Source organism: Paramormyrops kingsleyae, chromosome 11 (genome assembly GCF_048594095.1).
Source record: "Paramormyrops kingsleyae isolate MSU_618 chromosome 11, PKINGS_0.4, whole genome shotgun sequence".
Lineage (NCBI taxonomy): Eukaryota > Metazoa > Chordata > Actinopteri > Osteoglossiformes > Mormyridae > Paramormyrops > Paramormyrops kingsleyae.
Genome location: NC_132807.1, coordinates 28,870,389 through 28,891,776, shown reverse-complemented (window position 1 = coordinate 28,891,776; position 21,388 = coordinate 28,870,389). Strand labels below are relative to the sequence as shown.

General features: G+C 45.2%; 1 protein-coding gene across 1 annotated transcript; it reads left to right on the top strand.

Moving 5' to 3' along the window:
- The first annotated feature begins 1,496 nt into the window (after positions 1–1,496).
- Positions 1,497–12,683, top strand: LOC111832761 (fibulin-7). The gene is made up of 8 exons (XM_023790446.2): positions 1,497–1,943; positions 5,889–6,051; positions 6,321–6,491; positions 6,957–7,082; positions 8,440–8,598; positions 9,247–9,384; positions 9,533–9,668; positions 9,959–12,683. The coding sequence occupies exons 1-8, from the start codon at positions 1,872–1,874 to the stop codon at positions 10,317–10,319; spliced, it is 1,326 nt and encodes a 441-aa protein (XP_023646214.1). The 5' UTR covers positions 1,497–1,871; the 3' UTR covers positions 10,320–12,683.
- Positions 12,684–21,388: the final 8,705 nt, after the last annotated feature.

Below are 21,388 nucleotides of genomic sequence, written 5' to 3'. Positions count from 1 at the left end.
CCTGCAAAGCAGAAAGCGTTTCACACCCTGTACTGGATTTTTAAGCAGTTGGTGCTGAGGACAACGAGAGCTTCCAGAGAGTTATGGACTAAACCGGTCCTCTGAATCCGAAAAGTGGGGAGTGAATACAGACTCTGTGCCACATTATTTATGAAGACATCATCCCTCTGTATCACAGGTGTTTTTCGGCAGATATCAGTATTACGTCCTGACAGTCTCTAGTATTCACCCTACAAAGCAGCTTGCTGCCATTTTGCACACAATCTGAGTTGCATAGCTTGCAGTTCATTGGATGGTCTTATATCCATATAAGGTATATACTCCTAATACTCCTAAGTCTAGAACCATTTGTTGAGCTGTCCAGCTGCTGCAGAGGGGCCCAGGCAGGTATGACAATGAACTCAGTGAATGATTCCACCGCGTGAGCAGTAACCAGAAAACGGAAGCAGGAGCACGAATACCGTGTGTTTTACAGATCGTTGCAAATGAACTCCAAGCCTGCAGTTAACAAGGTGGGATACTTACACTGAGAGGCTTACCCTGTAGAGGGCAGGCCTTTTCCATATTCTGGGTTTGAAACGTGTTTGTTCTGCATGAGGCATGGACTCTACAACTAGCATACAGTGCTGCACTCACGCCGAATAAACACATCTGGCATTGTAACAGACTGCAAGGCTCGTGAAATAGATGGGGACACGGTCTGAGTGCTGTTCATTTTGGCTTCTGTGCATTATATGCATATTCATTAAGTTTGTCCTTATAAAAACAGCCTTGTTAATACTAAACAGAACATACACATTCAAGTAGTGCAAACACAAATGTATATAAAAACCAGCCGCTGGACATAGTCACAATGCAGGGTGTCGGTCCTGCAAATTAAAGTTGTTTTCAACGTTTTGTTAAAGTCACTTATTTACAATTTTAACCTAATAATTCCATCCATACAACCATTTTCCAAACCTGCTTCTTCTACTCAGGCGTTCAAAGCCTATCCCCGATGCTACAGGCGCGAGGCAGGGAATAACCCAGGACGGAACCAAACCCATCGTAAATTTCATTTATTAATAAGTGCAATTATAGGTAGGCCTTATCACCCTGTAGGGGAAAAGTGATTGGAATTCACCACATAACCCTGTCATATAAAGAGCAGACACACATTACACAGACTGAATCACTTCTTGCTGGGTAGTCAAACAACAACTAAAAGCACAAAAATAATATTTCCAAACTGGAAATTGCATACACTTATATTCCTGGTACTCATACAATTGGATCCAAAATGATGTACATGTTTGGTTTTTTAGGTTTCACCAAACTAATTTGCTTAGTATATATGAAACCTTACGTAGGACCCCTCATGGAACAGTTCAATCCTTAGGTTTCGGTACCGTTGTTCAAATCCTATCCGAAAAACTGGGGTCCGGGACCCACGGTAGCGCCCTGTGACAAGGGGGCTACTCTGTCCTTCCGCATTATAAATCTTTTTCAGCCATTCGTATGCCAAAGGTAGGATACCGGGCGCTCTTATAAGGAGCGCTTTAAAACGACTGTTGGATTTTTTTTTACTTTTAGCACAGAAATACCACAACGAGGCGGTTTCTTATGGGGGGAGAAATTTGGCATGTGCTTTCCAAAAACGAGACAGAGAAAAACGTTTCGCCTCCTCCGTACTGCCTCAGGATGTACAAGGCGTCGTTTTAGTAGCACAAATGATTTAAGAGACACTCTGAATAGCGAAAATACGAACTCTCATTCGGGTTGATGCCACCTGAGTAGTCAAGACAAGTTTAACTTTTAATTTAATGTGCGCTTATCGACTGAACATCGGTAGCTGAGAAGGCATCTGCGGCAGGACAGTGACACAAGCAAAAATGAAAATGATTTGGATATACAGTGTCATGGCAATCTTGTGCCACAATGAGATGCAGAGCTCCAGCGGACAGGTGAGTGCATCGTAACCCATCATGACGGCTCATTCCGTGACTCCACGCGTCTTTTGTGTGATTCAACACTGGCATTATGCAATTACTGTGCAATTTGGCACAGCGGCAGATACTCGACGACTTCAATTAAGAATTATTGATGAATTTCTACACGATCGACATAATTATTATGTATCCAGTTTACTTTAAACGGCTGTCCGACCAGACTTCGATATTCGATATTGTAGATGCACCGCATAGTCCCGACACTGCGCGACACGGTGTAGCGCAGGGAGCGCGCAGCGCGCCCGTGCTGGTAGCGGCGCCGCTTAAATAGGACCCGCGCATCGGTCTGCCTCTGTAGCGCCAGGTTTGGAGGCAAATATAGCTTTCGACGCGATCCTTTTGTTTGAATACTTGGAAATGCCTCCAAGCTCCTGAATGCTCGGACGGGGCTGCTGTTGTGAAGATCCCCCGAGACTGACAGCTAAAAAATAGAACTGAGAAAATTAGTGTCAAATTGCGTCTCGCTCTGTTTTTTGAAATAGCAGCATGATCAGAGCAGGCTAACGTAAGCAATGCTTTCATGTCAAGGACAGATCTGTTTTTGGAAACATAACCACAGATAATCTCCCTAAGCTCTGACAGCGACCTGTGTTTCATTTTGGGGGTGGGGGCAGCTCTTTTTATTCAGAGAGGTTCTTGGTGTCATTCTCAGCCAATATACAAATAAGTTGTGGTTGTCTGACACTATGAAAGCTTTTTATTAGTGTGTAAAGGATAAAGGGATGTAAAAATGATGTGTCCAGGAAAATGAGGTTATGTGGTATCGAGGTTGGTTTTACCCGTTTGTCCTGAGCCAGAGCCATATTAACATGGTCAGACCCCCCCCCTGCCATTTTCTACAATGGTGTTGTTATGACCAGGGGGGCGGAGGGTGGGTGGGGTCTATGAAAGTTGTTGAAACAGGTTGGCAGTTAGCATTTTATTAAAAAAGGTTAGTTGATAGTGCTTATTTAGTAGAGACCCCTGCCTGCCCAGGAAACCCCATACACCCAAACTCCCCTGCTCTGAACGCCCAGGAAACCCCATACACCCAAACTCCCCTGCTCTGAACACCCAAGAAACCCCATACACCCAAACTCCCCTGCTCTGAACGCCCAGGAAACCCCATACACCCAAACTCCCCTGCTCTGAACACCCAAGAAACCCCATACACCAAAACTCCCCTGCTCTGAACGCCCAGGAAACCCCATACACCCAAACTCCCCTGCTCTGAACACCCAGGAAACCCCATACACCAAAACTCCCCTGCTCTGAACGCCCAGGTAACCCCATACTCCCAAACTCCCCTGCTCTGAACGCCCAGGTAACCCCATACACCCAAACTCCCCTGCTCTGAACGCCCAGATAACCCCATACACCAAAACTCCCCTGCTCTGAACGCCCAGGTAACCCCATACACCAAAACTCCCCTGCTCTGAACGCCCAGGTAACCCCATACACCAAAACTCCCCTGCTCTGAACGCCCAGGTAACCCCATACACCAAAACTCCCCTGCTCTGAACGCCCAGGTAACCCCATACACCAAAACTCCCCTGCTCTGAACACCAATATAACCATTTGCCTGTTCATTTTAATAACTCTCAGACAGCATTGCAGGTGTGCCGTAAACACGTTCTCTCACTTTCCCTGTTATGTATAATAAGGCCTCTTTGTAGGTTGGACTGCCATTGCGCTGACAGTCATTGCTTAGTTTAAACCAATAGCAACCAAAAAAAGTAACCAATGAAATGGGGTTAAACATGTGACTGACAGTATGCAAAAGTCCAACCCACTGTGGAATTCCAGACCTTGTTTCTCACATCACTACTCAACATTTATCCAGCTGCCTTTGCCTGAGATAAAGGCCTTCATTGACCAAACAGCAGCGACCCACAGTGATGAAAACACGACTTTTGGGTGAATATGGAATTCCTAGAACTTCCAACATTTTAGCAGGATTCCAGAATGTTTTGCGATACTGCCAACAGGGAAACATTATTGCTGAGTACAAACAAACTTCACCAGCACATCTCAGTGAAATCCTTCCAGAACTTAATCTAGACAGGCTATTTCACAAAAAAATCAAAATGTGTACTTAGGTTCTATTGAGTGAAAACAAGAAGTTGCTTTTCTTGGAGGGTGGGAATCCTTAAACTTCATTTCTAGTGAAATGAAGGGGTAAAACTGCTCTCCTGCTGCTCACCCAACATCACAGTGTCCCTCAGAGATCCAAATCTACTGGCAGGGGGGATAGGGTTGCCAGAGAGAGGGAGTAATTGGTCATGGCCAGCATTGGTATGAAGATACCAAGGAGCCTTTTCAAAGAACACTTTGATGAGTAGAAAAAAAAACTCACAAGCCGGGACACACAATACGCATTATACAAGAGGGACATCCCATCAAGAAGCCACTGCAAAATGCCAGACTGTACGTGTGGACGGGGTCTTTCCAAGGCACTCAAAACAAGCTGAATAATCGATCAATTTTAGCTTAAAAAACAGAATCCCGGTTTGAGAAGCACAACAAAGGAACTTTATTATTTCAGAATGAGACAGATAGGAGGGTCCATTTGACCTGTGAGGTAAATGAATGTTCTGATCTTCTGCAGTGGAATGAGAAGTGGGAAAGTCCAAGGCGCCTCTTACATGCAGCTTGGCTTTGATGTGAGAGGTGTGGCCTTAGGCTCCAAGGCTCATGTTTTTCTCCGAGCTGAATGCTCTCCCTGTCCTGCTGCGTGGACACACCACTGAGCGCAGTGTCCTGAGCGCCGTGCCCGTGCCTCGCACTAGCATCTCGCAAACACGAGACTGGTGTGAAAGCTGGTGCTGGAAGAGAGGACATACAGCAGGGAGCAAAAGGGGGCCATTGACACTAGATTCAGGAAGTGGGTTCTTGGCAGGCAGCAGGTCTTGCTTGCTCCTGTGTGCCGAGAGTCCAGGGCAAGCTATGCTGATGCACCCCTCTGGAGGATGTGTGACATATACCTACCCTCTGGAGGATGTGTGACATATACCTACCCTCTGGAGGATGTGTGACATATACCTACTCCCAAAAAGATGACTGATGGTTGCATCATTTTATTTGGTATCTGTGTATTGGGCCTGTTTCAGGGACATGGAAACTGGTGGGACAGGGGGATGGGTACCCCAAATTTAATTTGCCTTCATTCTCCCCCCCCCCCCCCCAATAAATACACCTTTGCATTTTAATTATGCTGTCCTCCCCTAATATCAAACTCTCTCCTGCACCATTGTGCGATGTTAACATCAACATCACATGTTATGCAGGTGTAGACGTAAACTGGGTGAAAACCATCAATAAGTTACAGTAAAACATTTTTACTCTGTCATAGAATACAAACCTTAGGAAGCTCTGAAATTTTAATGATGATTTCTTTTCAAGATTTTGCAGAATGTTTAATAAAAACTTGGTCCAAAGTTTATCATCGCTGCTTTGGCGTGAGTTCTGCTTGCGCTCTCTGAGACAATCATGATCATTTTCATCCTTAATATTGGACTCACACATAGACAGTGTGGCGCGTTTGTGAGGAATTTAACTAAAATGACTGAGGAGGAGAAAAGCGAACAAGATCCGGTCATGAAAAGACATTCGCCTTCAGCTGTATGGAAATATTTTGGATTCCGCAGAGACGATATTGAGCAAAAGCAAGTGATTTGTCAGCACTGCTTTGTATCTTTTGACACAATTGGTAGATAATAACAGGTTCTATTTGGCTATAATATATTTTGCTGCTCTTTTTTTGCTTTACAAATATCACAGTATTTCTTGCAGTGTGACTTCTTCCAATATCATTCTGTCCCTTCTGTGGGGTGACCAGGTCTCTCATATCAACCCCAAAATGTCTCCGCAGTCTTCTGTAAACCAGGTGTGCCCCCCCTGCCCCCCTCCCTCCCCGCGCAGGAGTGCTCCAGCACCCAGGAGCTACAGGCCTCGCTGCGGCAGGCCTACAAGCTGCTGTCGGCCCATGAGGCCTCCTACCTGCAGGGCCTGCGATCGCTCAGGAAGAAGCTCAGTCTGCTGCAGAAGGCGGCGATGATGGGACAGCCAACCAAACCTAGCAATGGTGGGCCCCCCCATTCCATCAACTGCCCTCAAGTCCTCTCCTTAAAACAGGCACAAGGCAGAATGACAATGAATATTCAGCCAAATAAATGAAATAATTATTCATTTTTTACATGAAAACTGTGCTAAGCACAGCTCAGCCCATGCGATGTTAACTTCACATGAGATGGGCTGGGGGTCACGGTTCTGCTCATGACATTACTGGACACTGATAGGAAACTTCAGGAGCTCTGTTTTCATGGTGTGCATGTGTTCTGCTGTTTCTCATAGCATCCTGCCCCCTGCTGGAGACACCCCCTAATGGCAGGAAGCTTGGCAAGGCCCTGGGGGTGGGCAACGAGGTGCACTTTCTGTGTGAGCCTGGGTACGAGCTGCTGGGCACGGAGAGTCGGGTGTGCATGGAGTCCCTGAGCTGGAGCGGCCAGCCGGCCCTGTGCAGGAGTGAGTGCCGGAGCCGCCCCCCCACCTGTCCGCCCCCGCCTTTGAAGAGCTTCCTTTTCGCTTTGTCATCCCCGTCATCTCTTTATCTTCTCCCCTTTTCTTTCATCTCTGTCAGCTCCCTGCCATCCTTCTCTTTCTGTTTCGTAGCCCTGAATTTGCACATTACGTGCATATTTTACGCGAAGACAGCGTATTTGCATCCAAATTCCATTTTCTGACTGAATTCCCTCACGCCTCCCTCGGCTGTCCAAGGAGAATAATGGCCCTGTACGTATACAGTTGCATGGCCTGCTGCTGTCTGCAACGCCTTGTTGACATTTGGATTCCGCCTCACCGAATTCTGGTCAAGGAAGAGGGGGAAGATCTAAAGACGATGTGCTTAAGTGCAGACATCAAAAACAAAAAGATATTTTCCATCTCTATTTTGGTTATAGCTTTTGCCTCTAATTAACTGATTTTTCCCAGACGTGGACGAGTGCGTTTCCGCGCCCTGTCTCAACGGAGGAACATGTGTGGATGACGTGAACCGGTTTATCTGCTTATGTCCCAAAAACTGGATGGGTCCTTCCTGCCAAACCCCAACCCTTATCTGTGAGTACACAGTGCTTCTCCTACTAATTGTGCCTCAGTTAAGCTGTACTGGGCTGGATTCCTTTCCAGTGTAGATCGATGGCACTGAAGCCTTGATTTTCTGTCAATTTCTATGTTTTGGTTAAGCTCAGCTGTACAAATGGACCTAAAGGCAATTAAATGGTTCATTTTCTGCCCCCACAAATTTGGAGTAAGTATATGTCTTTTGATGGACTGGCATCCCATCCAGGTTCACTGTGACTTTCTGCTGGACAGGCAGTTTTGGGAACTGGATGAATTTATTTCATCCACGTGCCAAGCATTGTTGACATTAAAATGCTGATATAAAATCCCTGTAACACTACTTAATGATGTAAGGTTATGCTGTTGTTGACCTACATGTAACTCACATGTAAATCGTTCTGAAAGTTTTTCAGTGAGTTTTGAGGGGAAAAAAAGTTTTCATTGACCAAACATTGCCTGGATGTGATGTTGATGCTATCTGTAGCTAATAAAAATGTAGTGTGAGTGATATACATGATTACATTCGTTTACGATCTCACTTTTAATGGCGACATTCTCCAGAGCCTTTTAGAGGCTGTGCTAACAGACGCTGAAGCAGACGGCATCCATTATATGCTTGTAAATAAGGAAAGGCAGGTATAAAGTTCATTTGCAGGACAGATGCTCTATCTGTCACCCTTGAGAAAAGGTGCTTAACCTGAAACACAGCATAAGCTACAAACAGCCCCTTTCAGGTCGAGAAGCTTTTAATCTCATGGTTGGGGGGTGGGGGTTGGGTAGTCTGATGCGATGAGCCATTATCTAGCAATCAGAGCAAGAACGTGATCACCCGAGTGGCTACAGGTGCTGCTCATTTGGAGCGATACGGATCACTACCTAAAGTGGATGCCGTTATGTTCCAGTCACCCATTCTGTAAGGCTGAGGGCAGAAGAGTTCTTGTTGTTTAATGAGGGTCCCTGATTGCTCCAGAGGTGTGTGGCAATGAGAATGGGGGGGCTGCCGGTGGTATACACAGGCTCTACTGTAACTCCTTATCCTGTATCCTGATTGGACGAGCAAAATCAATGTAGAGCTGTTTGAGTGTTGACTGAGGCCTCTGTATGTGAACAGGACCTGCCGGCTGTTTGGCTTCCAAGGGCATGTGGGTTTTTTTTTTTTAACCGGGACACGCTGACTCACATCACTCTTCCGTTCCAGTTCTAATCCTTTTAATTATGGTGGAGCTTGCAGCTGTGCTGAGGACAGGATGTCAGCCCCACCCCAGCAGCAGTGCATCGTGGGTCGGGGTCCACCTTTTTTTTTATCTGTTGGACGCTGTTGTGTTACTTACGTCTTCCATCTCCTCCTCCACAGTCTTCAGCACTGTAATCAATGGCTCCTCGCCCATCTCCCCATCCCCGCCTCCCTCGCCCTTCGTGCACCCGGCGCAGTGCACACAGCTGCAGGGATCGACCCGCTGCTCCTGCGAAGCCGGCTTCGCCATCTCTGGCCCGGACAACCGCCTCTGCACAGGTCCGACCTGGAACCATCCTACGCAGATGTACTATAACCATGCTATCACTGCAGTGCCTATGAACGAGAGTAAGAATCAGGCTTTCAAAAGGCAGAAGCACTGTGGCTTAGTGATTAAATAGTGATGCCTAATAGTGATGGCCGAAGCAACAACTCAGGAAATATTTGCTGTTTTTTTTCTTTTACCCCACTAAAGGGTGCTCTTAGGTTGCTTTGTGCCCTTTTTTGAGCAGAGCACCATCTAGTGGGGTGAAAAAATACAGCAAATGGTTCATGAAACATCATTTTGTCCATCACTACTGCCTAGTAAACAGAAGATCCTGGGTTCAAATCAAACCCCGTGGCCAACAGAGTGACCCCCAATTTCTTTGGGTATGCTGGTCAGCCAGGTGCCGTGACCCACAAACCTACTGTTATGTGCACCAAGCGTGATGGGTAGGCATAAACCCAGTTTACCAATGGGATAAATAAAGATTCTCTCTTCTGTGTGATTGTAGTAATAAGTATTTGATTTCCTATGCCACGTACAAGCCAGGTGCATTCTGGGAGTGTCCTGCTCCATCCACTGCACTGTTAGGGAATACTAAGGTTCGTTAAGGGCCAGGCAGAGATCTCTATCAGTGTCACTTGTATACCTTTGCATTATAGATGTCGACGAGTGCACACTGTTCCATGAGGGCCAAGGGGGACGTCTGTGCCTCCACAACTGTGTCAACACCCCTGGGGGCTACCGCTGCACATGCCCCTCAGGATATAACGTCACACGGGACAGCCGTGGCTGCAAGGGTCAGCATCATCCCCCTGGAGATCTTCCTATGCTAGCACATAGCTTCCTTTAGCCAGAGCAAACAGGCAATCAAAATGCAGGTAATATTATACTGACCGGCACTTTTTGTGTGCTATGCCTTAACCACTGTCTTCTCCGGCTGTGCAGACGTGGACGAATGTGCTGACAGGCAGCATACCTGCACCCAGGAGCAGCTCTGCGTCAACACTTACGGGGGTTTCCAATGTGTGCGTGTGGAGTGCCCCCGCATCAGAAACGCCACCTACTCCCAGACCTCAGCTACGTGAGAGCCGGCGCTCTGCATGGGGTTATGGCGTGCGGCAGGTTGCAGTGCATTGTGGGATTGGGGGATTCCTTCCTTCCTGGAGCACAAAACCCTCCTAAGGGTGCTGGTGCTTTTGGATTGTGTCATACTGAATGTGCACTGAGTGTGAATGTCCGTGTTCCATACTCAGCGGGTATGGAAGATGAAAGGATGGCACGTTTAGCTTCTTGTTTAACTTCTCTCGTGATCCAGATGAAGACTTAACAGCCAGAATGACACCCCGGTTCCCATGTCGGTCTCTGATCCAGGCGCTGTGAGCGGAACCCCTGCCCGGTGGATAACAAGGGGTGCCTCAAGGCTCCCAACTCGGTCAGCTTCCACTTCCTGTCGGTGGTGTCCAACCTTCCAGCCCCCCGGGTCTTGTTCCGGGTGTCCGCCACACGCATGCTAGGTGACACGCTGCGCTTCGGGCTGCTAGGGACACGCGGCCGGCAACACTTCACCGTGCAGCGCTCAGACCGCCAAACCGGACAGTTGATGCTGACTCGGCCAGTGGAGGGCCCCGCCACTTTGGAGGCCGAGGTGGAGATGAGCGAGCTGGAGAAGGGGAGCATGCTGGGCCGTTACATTACCCGGGTCACCCTCTTTGTCTCACAGTATCACTTTTAGAGCGGGGGGGGGGCGGGGTTAGTTATGGTGGGCGGAGTCAGGTGACTGTGCGCAAAGCTTCACACATATGTACCACACTTGACAGCCGAAAGACCGTAAGATGGTCTTTGCTTAAATGGCGGCAGCAGTTCATAGCGTCCAGCTGCCATTTGTGGTTGTTTGGGTGCCCCACAGACCTGGCTGAGAAATCTGTGGCACACACGTGCCTGGAGGGACTTTAGAAAAGCACCTCTGCCGCTTAGTGTGAGCAGTATCAGACTCACTTATGCATGTGACATACGAGTGTTTCCTTCGGTGCCAAAGAGACGCTTTCCCCTGTTTCTTCAAGGGCTGAGCTTATGGTTAAATGGGCCTCCCACCTTGGGCGGAAGGAACTTCAGCAAAAGTTCCTAGGTACAGAAACTCTATTGAAAGGGCAGTTATGGGTCACGTGAGAAAGCGTGTGCTGGAATGAACGTAGGCCTGCACATGTGTGTGACAGCTCAGCCCAACCTTTCAGCTGCACTCCAGACGGTGCCCTTTAACAGAAAAATAACACAGAAAAAAGGCTCTGGTGAGCTTAATTACATTGTTTTATTTCCTTGGTTAATACATATAATGCGATTTTTTAAAAACTTTTGGCCTCTGTATCACATTACTGTGAATAAAGTTAAAAAACAACCACAAGGCTGAAGTTGCAGGGCTTATTAAAAGCGCTGAAATGTGGCATTCATTTTTAAAAATGGCTGCCAGTTAATGTGGAGCGACAGATATGAGGTTAGAGCAAAGGAGCAGCTGTGTGTGACAGAGACGTCGTACGTAAACAAGAGCAGGACAGTACCGTGATATTGGGCTCCTCTGGCAGCAAGCGATGTAATTCTGTGGTTAAGGGGTGGGGGGTATTTTTGCTGCTTTGTGATTTTCTGTGCAAGCTGGACCCCCTAAAAAGGGAACCAGTCTTTACATAAAACTTTGCACTCTGACGAGGGCGAGGGCAGCAAATTTCAAAGAGTTCTGAGGGACTTCGAGCTCCAACAGACTTCCCCTTATGACGGAGGCGCATTTTTTTTGGAGCATTGCGTTAAAATGTTCCACCTCCCTGTCAGGCCGTGCGTGGCACTGGCCGTATGTAATCCGCACGTACTCACACGCTGAGCCTCTACACACCATCCCACGCAGGCGTTGCACACCATGAGAGCCCAGCTGTCCATGCAAGCCAAACTCCCTTTGCACAGTGGCTTATCAGCGACAGCCCCCCCCACCCCGAGGACAGGCTGCCATTGACGTGGCATGTGAGGGGTTAAAACAGGCCACAGTGACACAGAGGCAGACAATGTGCTCCAGTGGAGAGCGACGCCATCTAATTGCATGGTTGTGAGTCACAGTATGAGGCTGGTCAACCCCCAGCCCCCACCCCGATTATTACAGGATCCTGCCCTACATTCAGAGCAAAATACACAGGCATTAATAGCAGTGGTTGCAGTTGGGGAATGGAGGGGGGGGGGGGATTTAATGAAAGCTGAAACAGCATCAGATGCAGATTTCAGATCAGCACCCATGAGTCACGCGTCAAAAACTCCGATTACCGGCTGTCAAGCGAAGCGGCCTGTAAGATTTGTCCCAGTGACTCCAGACAATAGTCCTGGTGTCAGCGATGTCTACCAGCTGAAGCCCTCTGCAATCTCAGCCAATCACACCGGCTGGTCCCGATGACCTGGCTCGGGTAGAAACCCAACACCCGACCGCATGACACCAAAGAAGCGTTGCCCCCCCCCCCCTTTCCCCGGCCACAAAGCAGTCCAGTCAACATGGCAGCCAGGGTAACACAAGACGCGTCTTGGTGAACGTCATCTCCGCGTTCAGCTCCATCTGGGTGACGTTGTCGTCCTGAGTTAAGATCAAGCCAAGAACCGAAGCTCTCCAAGGAGAAGACGCTCCATACCAACAGCTGTACACACCAGAGCAGTGCTGTCCTTTATGCAAATACACTCTGAGTGCAATATTCTAAAGGCTTTTCCCAAGTTTAAAATTCCCAGGAAAACTAACTTTTCAAATACTTAGTCATGCAGAACTCAGTCCTATTAGCACTGTGGACACTGGTTTTGCGGTCAGTAGCCCCCTGTTTCTGGGGGAGGGGTTTCTGGGTCAGGAAGCCCTGGCAGAACCCCAAGGCTGGCAGTGCTGAGCAGGGGGTCCAGCACCACATCACAAAGAGAGGCTTGTTGAAGGCCAGCATACCCACCTTGCCCACAGAGCAGGTAACAGTGCCAGGCTGATGCCCACAGAGCAGGTAACAGTGCCAGGCTGATGCCCACAGAGCAGGTAACAGTGCCAGGCTGATGCCCACAGAGCAGGTAACAGTGCCAGGCTGATGCCCACAGAGCAGGTAACAGTGCCAGGCTGATGCCCACAGAGCAGGTAACAGTGCCAGGCTGATGCCCACAGAGCAGGTAACAGTGCCAGGCTGATGCCCACAGAGCAGGTAACAGTGCCAGGCTGATGCCCACATCCCAGGGAGGCAGCCAGGCTCTTTAGGTTCCTAGCGGGAGCCTCACTATACCCTGCTTTTGGCGTCATTCAATCAAACATAAGACATTAATTATTTCTGGATCATTAAAATCAGAGCAGTATTAGAAGTAAAATAAAATCAATCCTAAGAGTTGTCTTTTTTATAAGGAAGAAAACAAAGTTTTATTACAAAGAATTTTAATTACAATTAGTGACATATATTACTTGCTCTTTTCAGGTTTAAGTGTCCATTCAGCAGTACTGTGGATATAATTAAATTTGCTATGGATTATGGGGTAAAAGGGTGAACATACAGCTGCAAGTGATCACACTAAATTGCACGCAAAATAAAAAACAGCTAAATAATAAACTCTACTGTGTTCAGGAACAGGCTGCATAAAGGACGGATCTAATCCTAATCACAATGCTAGTGCTCTGGGTTATACTGCCACCTTGTGGTTACATGCTGGTGTAGCATATGCAAGTTTACTGCCCATCTCCACATTTAAATTTTACCACAGCAAACTCAACCAGGGGTATCATTTCAGTATTTTACAGGTTAAAACACAAGTTAAAGGTTCGATCAAAGTATAATCTCAGAAGATTTATAATTTGCATAATTTCTACCATCAGGGACATGTGGCATAACTGAGCACCTAATAGTAAAGAAAAAGAAAGTAATAATAAAATAATACCAAATCATACAGCACATGTCTACAGGGCCCTATCAACATCCAGTTCAAACTGCAGCAGAAATGTATCTATTTTTTCTTTGTTTTAGTTGCACTTTCCAGGAGAATTTCCCTTCAAACCCACTCTTGAAAACACACAAATGTCAATTGTGAAAAGTTTTATTTTTTTTTAGATCATATTTAATAGATGAATTTATTTCATCCACGTGCAATACACAAGAGGTCTTATTTTGGTTTGGGTCAACAACAGGTAACCATAAAAAGGAGCAAACTCTTGACAGAACAGGACACACACAAACACACTGCTAAACCTGTCCCACGAGTCCCCGGGGGGGGGTCCTGCTCAAAATCAGTGCATAACTGAAGCTCCTTCCTAACCCCCTGCACTTAGAGCAGGTACTGTAGGAGCAAAACGTCTGGGTTTTTGGTCACGGCAAATCTTAGTTTTACAGAGGCAAAGTCAGTAAGTAGGCTGTTCTGGCACAGCCCAGCACAGCTCCAATTTCAAGAGTGTGTTCTTTTTCTGTATTGTACCGAATTTTACCAAGCACGTCCAATTCCGTGTTACTGTTGGAGCTTGGTGATGAAGCCCAGGAGAAACACAGCAGGTCAGCCATAGTGCAATCACCCTTGGCTTCATACGGATTTGAATCCAAATCCAAACATTTGTGCAAAAAGCAGCAGGTTTCAGCAAAGCTGCTTGGTTGGCAAGAGATTTTCAGAAAGTCGAGTATTTCAAGTTAACATAACATCATTCAGCTTAACACTGATACCAACGAATCCTGCACATGGTGTTCAGGGCACTGGAGTCAGGAGAGGGACATTTGCAAATGGACGGCACTCCACAGAGGTCCTCGCAGCCCATCTACCATCAACGCTGTTTTAATGCAAGATAATAGTTTAAAATCACACTATTAAAATGTGAAATGACAACATACCAGTAGATTTAAGTGAATGATAAATTTAAGGATGTGGAAACAAACGAAAATGAAACAAATGCTTTATTTTTTTTACAATGCCATTTCTCAAAATATTCTTCCACAAACAACCACATCATATCTGAATGACATTTCCAAACAAACTCATTGACTGATAAACACACACACAAGACAGCAGGCAATTGCAGTGCTAGACAGCATAGTGCAGATTCAGCTCCACCAGGGCACCATCTCAACCACACTATGCTTGTACCTTCAAGGGCTGCAAACTGTGGCTGTTCATGACAAACAGCTCCCAGCACAGAAATCCAGCAAAGACCTTGAGACTATACTGGCGGTGTCTACCTATGAAAGACGAGCTTTGCCCATAGGGCACGGTGGCCCACAAAGAAACAATGTCTGCCCTTCCTCCCTCTGTGTAGTTTTCAAATGCCCTTGTTACTATAGGGGCAGAATGTAGGAATCAGCTGTTAATACAATACAATAAGTAGTTTACCTCCTCAGATCTGGTTCTGGAGAGCCAGAATCTGACGGTTTACAGACTTCCCAGCTGAAACATATCACAATCAGCTAATTACCAGGGTTAGTATGTACATCTGAGCAGGGAAATCCACAAACTCATCCGACTCGTGTTCAAGATGTTCAATAAACATGTTAAGTGCATATATATTCCCTTTTTTCTTGAGTCTGTTTGCTCATGCAAAATGAAATTCGATTAATATAGATTAAAAATGAATGATATTTAATCGTGATTAATCCACAGCAACCCTGTGATTAATCTGATTAAAATTTTAATCGTTTGACAGCACTAGTTTATATTAATCATCTCTGTGTGTATATATATGAAACTTTTGTCTTATTTTTCTTATTTGTTTCCATCTTCTTCCTGGAAGAATAGATATTGTATCTCAAAGGAACCTTCCTGATAAAATAAAATAAACGCCTAATGTTAAGGTGTGCGCCAGCCAAGTTAACATTTTTTATAAGTGTTTAATAGTCCATTGTTGCTGGAACGCGAGCTTCATTGACCTCGCGAAATATCTCATACAGACCGGGATGTCGGTCTTTAAGATGCTTCGGCAAATTTGACGTGCTACTTGACTTAATATCCTTAGGCTTTCCATGCTCGGCTGCAAAATACTTCCAAACGGCACTTTTGCCGGTTTTTTTTTTTATTATTAAAGCAGCTTGCGAAGTGCCTTCAACTGCAGCATATGCCATGATCGGCCAACTCGGTACGTGTGTGTTAACCAGCGCGAATGTGTTCAGCGGCTATTGGGAGGAGGGGAGGGGCCGCGCGAGTGTGTGCGCGTGCGTGCGTGTACGCGCTGTAGTGGTGCTGTGTGGCGAATGAGGCGAAAACCGCACTGTTGGTATCAATAATGGTGAAAATAAGTATCTAATCAGATACTAATTTTTAATATGAATTAGTATCTGAGAATCGATTTTTGACAGCGTGAGCTATATCTTCCGTGGTACATTTTTAGTGGTGCAGCAGTGAAAAAGGTCCCTCCCTAAACAGTTTCCAGCTGCGCTACTTTCCGAACGTTGTGTAGGCTATTTAAACCGGTATTGCGGTATAAGAAAAATTCATATCATAACAATAATAATAAAAAAAAAAGGTTTTCGGGATGAACCTTAGTGGCTATATAAAACTCCCAGGTGTAGATGATAGAAATTAACTTTGTCCTTAGGAACAAAACTAGCTAGCCTGATTTATCGCTAATGAAGGTTTCCATATATGACAAACCACAAGATGCCACTGCCTGAGCATGTCTGTTGAAATTAACTTAATTTAGAATGCCAGTAGCCTTATTAAGGGGGCTACTTTAACGGACAAGAACAAAAGCCCAATGAATTAAAATGATGTGAGTGGGATATAGGGCTTTCGAAGGAACAAACAGGCACGCTTAGGTCCCAACAGAAACACTTTATTAAAAATAATACAAAATAACCTTGCATTAAAATCAATACCAAGATATTGTATGAAAAGCAATGCAAAATAATCTCGTGTTACAAGTGTTATCAAATAGTATTATATATCATAGCCAATAATAATAGGTGCAAAGATACAAATAATTTTATTTATATATATTTATATATTTTTTAAAAAGCAATAATATATATAAAATGCTAATCATCATCACAAGCGGTGATAATTAATCCCAATAATCAATCAAATGTGGGCCGTTGATTGCAAACAATATTTGTTAATTCGCTCCCACAAAAAAGTAAATGTCCTAACAAATTCATTCAAGACCATGTTGTAAAAATGAGTACACCCCATTGAAAGTCTTAGGAGCAAAGCTAAATTTTAGACTTCAAAATTCTAATTAACAAGATATCAACCACAGGTAAGCCTAATTATTAAACAGGCATTTTGACTATAAAAGGGCATTAGTTCACAAAGAAGCCCCTTCCCATTCCATGCTGTCGGCGATGGCACCACATGGAACGGAAGAGTCACAAGACCTGGGAAAGAATAATTTCTTTACACAAGAAAGGTGAAGGCTACAAGATGATCAGCAAAGCTGTACTTATCAGTCAAAATACTGTAGCAAAAATTATACAAAAATTTAAGAAAGTTGGAAGTGCAACCGTCTCACAGAGACGTCCAGGCCGTCCACGGAAGTTAGCACCTTGACGGGAGCGACTTCTGATGAGAAGGGTTGAACAGGAAAATGATCCAAAACACACAGCTAAGGCCACTGTTGCATTTCTGAAGAACAGGGTGAAAGTGATTCAGTGGCCAAGCATGTTTCCTGATCTGAACCCAATTGGACGTCTATGGGGAATTCTGAAGAGCGTCACTCTCCATCTAGCATCCAGGCTTTAAAAGAAGTTATTCTTGAAGACTAGAAAAAGATAGATGTTGCAATATGTCGCCTTGAACTTGTTCATTCCATGCTTAGAAGATTTGGTGCTGTCCTTAAAAATCATGGGGGTTATACAAAATAATAGATATAGTAATTTTTGTTGTGGGGTGTATTCATTTTTGCATTACCTGATTTGAGTAAAACAGAAGATTTTGTAATCTAAGTTATATTATTAACCTTACTTTCATGTGCATTAGTTAAGCAAATGTTCTATAACTCTCATCAAAATTTTGGAAATTGTTCTTGTGTTCATTGAGATTTTGATTAAAATCATACTTCTGAAAGGGGGTGTACTCATTTATGCTGTTAATCCCAATAATCAATGAAATGCACAGGCAGTTGCAAGGCTATTCACACTCAGATGTGCCTTCATCACCTTCACACACGGACTGGGGAGCCCTTTTCAGTCCTGGCAGGAGACCAACATGTAAGTCCCGAGAAAGTGCCGGGCGATGCACACTCTATCTCACGGCTGAGCTCCGGTCAACACTGAGATCTCCCCCTTTCCTTTATACTAATTTTGGGCGCTGCATGCGGGCAGGGGATGAGCTGGCCAGGCTGACCCCTCCCCTCAGGCAATGCATTCTCAAATTTCCAATTTTGTCTGAGTACTGCTTGGAGTTTCAATCAGAAATGGTAAGTTTCCATAATCAATGCGTCCTCCTCCTCCCAAGGATGGGCAAGCGTTCCACACACCGACCGCTAGGTATGGTTTCAATCAGAGATAAGACAAGTATCTTTGATCAATGCTTTCCCTTCTCTCTGAAGACAAGGCAGGTGTCTCATACACCGATCAGTGGTGTGCAAAACATATTGGGCAACACCTTTCCTTCATCCTCAGGAAAACCCCTCAGAAAAACATGGTAAGCATCCTTGCACTGGGTAAAGCATCCCAAAACAAGGATTTTTCGGACAAGATACTCCTTTCATGAGAAACAAGTTATTTATGGAAAAACAAGTTATACAAGTGATCAGTAAGAAAAAACATGCTTATGCAGTTCAACCTTGACACAATAATATTATAGGTGAATCATGGATGACATATCTGAATCTCAGGATGATTAGTCCACACACGATCAGAATCAATCAATACCTCAATCACCTCATTGAGGTAACAGAAGGACAATGATTAATTCTAGGCGACGTAATCGTCCACAAGTTCATCCTAATACAACCACAAACTACAGATAACAGCGTACGAAGCAAAAGAAATGACAGACATTTAACGACAGCACTCAATAAACATCATGAAATACTCCGGAGTATTTTAAGATAAACACTCTTACGATGCAGGCCTGGACGAGGCTTGGGTGCGTTGAGGCCGAAATGATAATGGACGCTTCGTTCGGAGAAGAAAGGTAAAGGGCGGGAAAACCCCGCTCGTTACCTCCACTCTGCTTCAAGCTAGCTCCGGCAGTCTAATCCACCAAGCGTTCTCCAGCCCGTCCATGAGCTCCCACGACGGCCGAGGAACTTTGTGTGTCACCGGTAACACAAAGTGCTATCGGGATCTCCTTAGCCAGGGACTGTGCAGTCAACCAAACTGGCCCGTTCCGAACCAGCCGATCAATAGAGCGCTTTACACAGGGCTCACAACCCACGCTCTCGGCCCCAAATTAATATTCTCCGCCAAAGCTGAGTTATTACCCAACTGAGTAAAGCAGAACAATTTTTTTTTTCCCGGGACTCTACCCAAACAGCGATCACTCCACACTCCAGCCGTCTTCTCCCCCTCCTCTCCCTCTGAAAGGTACGTGTGGTCTGTTCGCTAATATTCTTTGCCCTTTATTTCATATGTAATTTGTGTAATTGTTTTAATGTTGGGGTATTAATTGTGTTTTATTTACATGCATCAGGACAGAGAGAAAGAGAGATGCCTTGTTAACTTATTTGTACCGGAAACACAGGATGGCAACAACTATGAATAAAACATATCTAATATGTTCATATAGCCACCTGCCCACAAACCTTTCAATATGCCAACAACTCAAGCCTGCACTCCAACTTGCCCACATATTTGTATTAAGTCTCCCTCAAGCTGCCTGTTCACTGGGCAGTCCTGCAAGGCTGAGAGGTCAGGGATGCAGGAGATCTGGGGGCATGATACTTATTAAATACTTATGATACTTATTAAAATGTCAGTTTATAGGAAAAAGCTATTGTACTTGTCTTTGGTGGTGTACTCATGTCTCGATTATGGTTTGTATAAATCATTCATTCATTGTTATGATAAAGTGCCGCTTTTGTGCTCTGCTTATGATATTCCCTTTCTGTTGTTGAGCAGAGCCATGGATGTAGTGAGCATCATTCTACTCATGGCAGAGAAGCTGCACGCACTGGGCACTACAGTGCGAAGAAATAATGAATGCTGTGAAAGGCTGGGGCAGCGGCTATCGGCGATGATGAAGGTGGTGGAGGCCACTAAAGTTTATGGCTCGGGGCCATATCCGGAAACCATTTCAAACTGCCTCGAGCAGCTAATGGACACCCTGATCTCTGGCCAGCATGTGGTGGAGACCTAGTTGAGGGGGAGGTGCGAGCAGCAGTGGAGGAGAAGAGATCCTGCAAGGCTGCGGGATTGAAGCAGCAGGGAGCTTGGACTAGATGGCAGAATGTTGAGAGGAAAATGACTTAGTCCAAGCTCTGGAAAGCCGAGCCTCACCACATTGGATTTCTCATTCAGGCAGTATACAATGTGCTTCCAAGCCCATCAAATCTGCACACTTGTGGCTAGGGCTGAACGATTCTGGGGAAAATATCTAATCGCAATTTTTTTCACAGACACTGCGATTACGATTTCATTTGCGATATATATTTTTTTATACGCCAAGCTTTAGTTCAATAAGTGTAATAAATTTAAAACATATGACGCAGCATTACTATATGAGATACCGTCAAAATATGAACTAGTCTAAATTCTAATGCAAGGATGAGAATTTAAATATGTGCTGTGTTAAGTTACATTAAGTAATAATTAAAACAATTGCAACAAAAAGAAAAACAATAGCGATCTTGCAGCAAACAGCTCGGTCCCATAATAACACTAGAACCACCTTTTCCCACGCCAATGAACAAGCAAGAACTATACTTCGGTGTATGCAGCCCTTTTGTTTGCGCTAATGTGTTATTAGTGTTAACAGCAGCAAATCTAACCCCTGATTTACACTGGATGCGTATCCGCTGCGGTGCGTTTCCGACACGACAGCCGCAGGCAATCGCCGCCAATAAAGTCAATGCATCAGTTTACACCAGATCCGCTGCGTTGCGTCTCCGCTAGGTCTCTGTTCCGTCACGCGTCCAGCAGTCCGTCGAGATGCGCATCAAGTCTATTTTTGACGGATACGGATCAAGAACGCAACACAGAGCGCATGCGCCAATTCTCCGTCACATCAAGGACGAGGAAAATTTAATTTTGGAGGTGGAGAAACACCGAATTGTCTACGACCCTAGAGATCCTTTTTACAAGGACAGCAGTAGAAAGGAGAAGGCGTGGAGTGAAACTTCAGAAGTTCTGGGATTTGACGGTAAGTTGAATCTTCCAATTAACTATGTATATACTTGATTTTTAATTAATGAAAGTGACCTGTACTGTGAAGTACTTGTAAACTCCTAATAAAGTGTTCAGTAACCTATATTGGATTGACACATTATTTTATCCATAGAAACATAGATAAATGTTATGTTAAATATTATTCTCCCGTGGTCATGTGATCTCGCAAACCAGCGGCGCGCCGGATCAGATACGCACCACAAACGCGTCCAGTGTGAATTGGCGGACGGCCTCGGACGGAATGCGAATGCAGTGCAGTCGCACCGCAGCGGATACGCATCCAGTGTAAATCAGGGGTAACACTCTCAACCAAAAAGCCGCAATGTTCATAATAGAGTGGCAGTTCTGAAATCGTAAAGCTGGAAAAAATTTCGAACGTAGTATGCATTTTATAAATTGTCTAATAAACAGACGTAGTTTATTGGTGATTTCATGTTGATCGAAGTTTCCGCTTTTTAACTGTATATGGTTATTCTCTATACAAAACAATTCAGGGGAAACAAAAAATGTATGTGTTCAGGGTTGC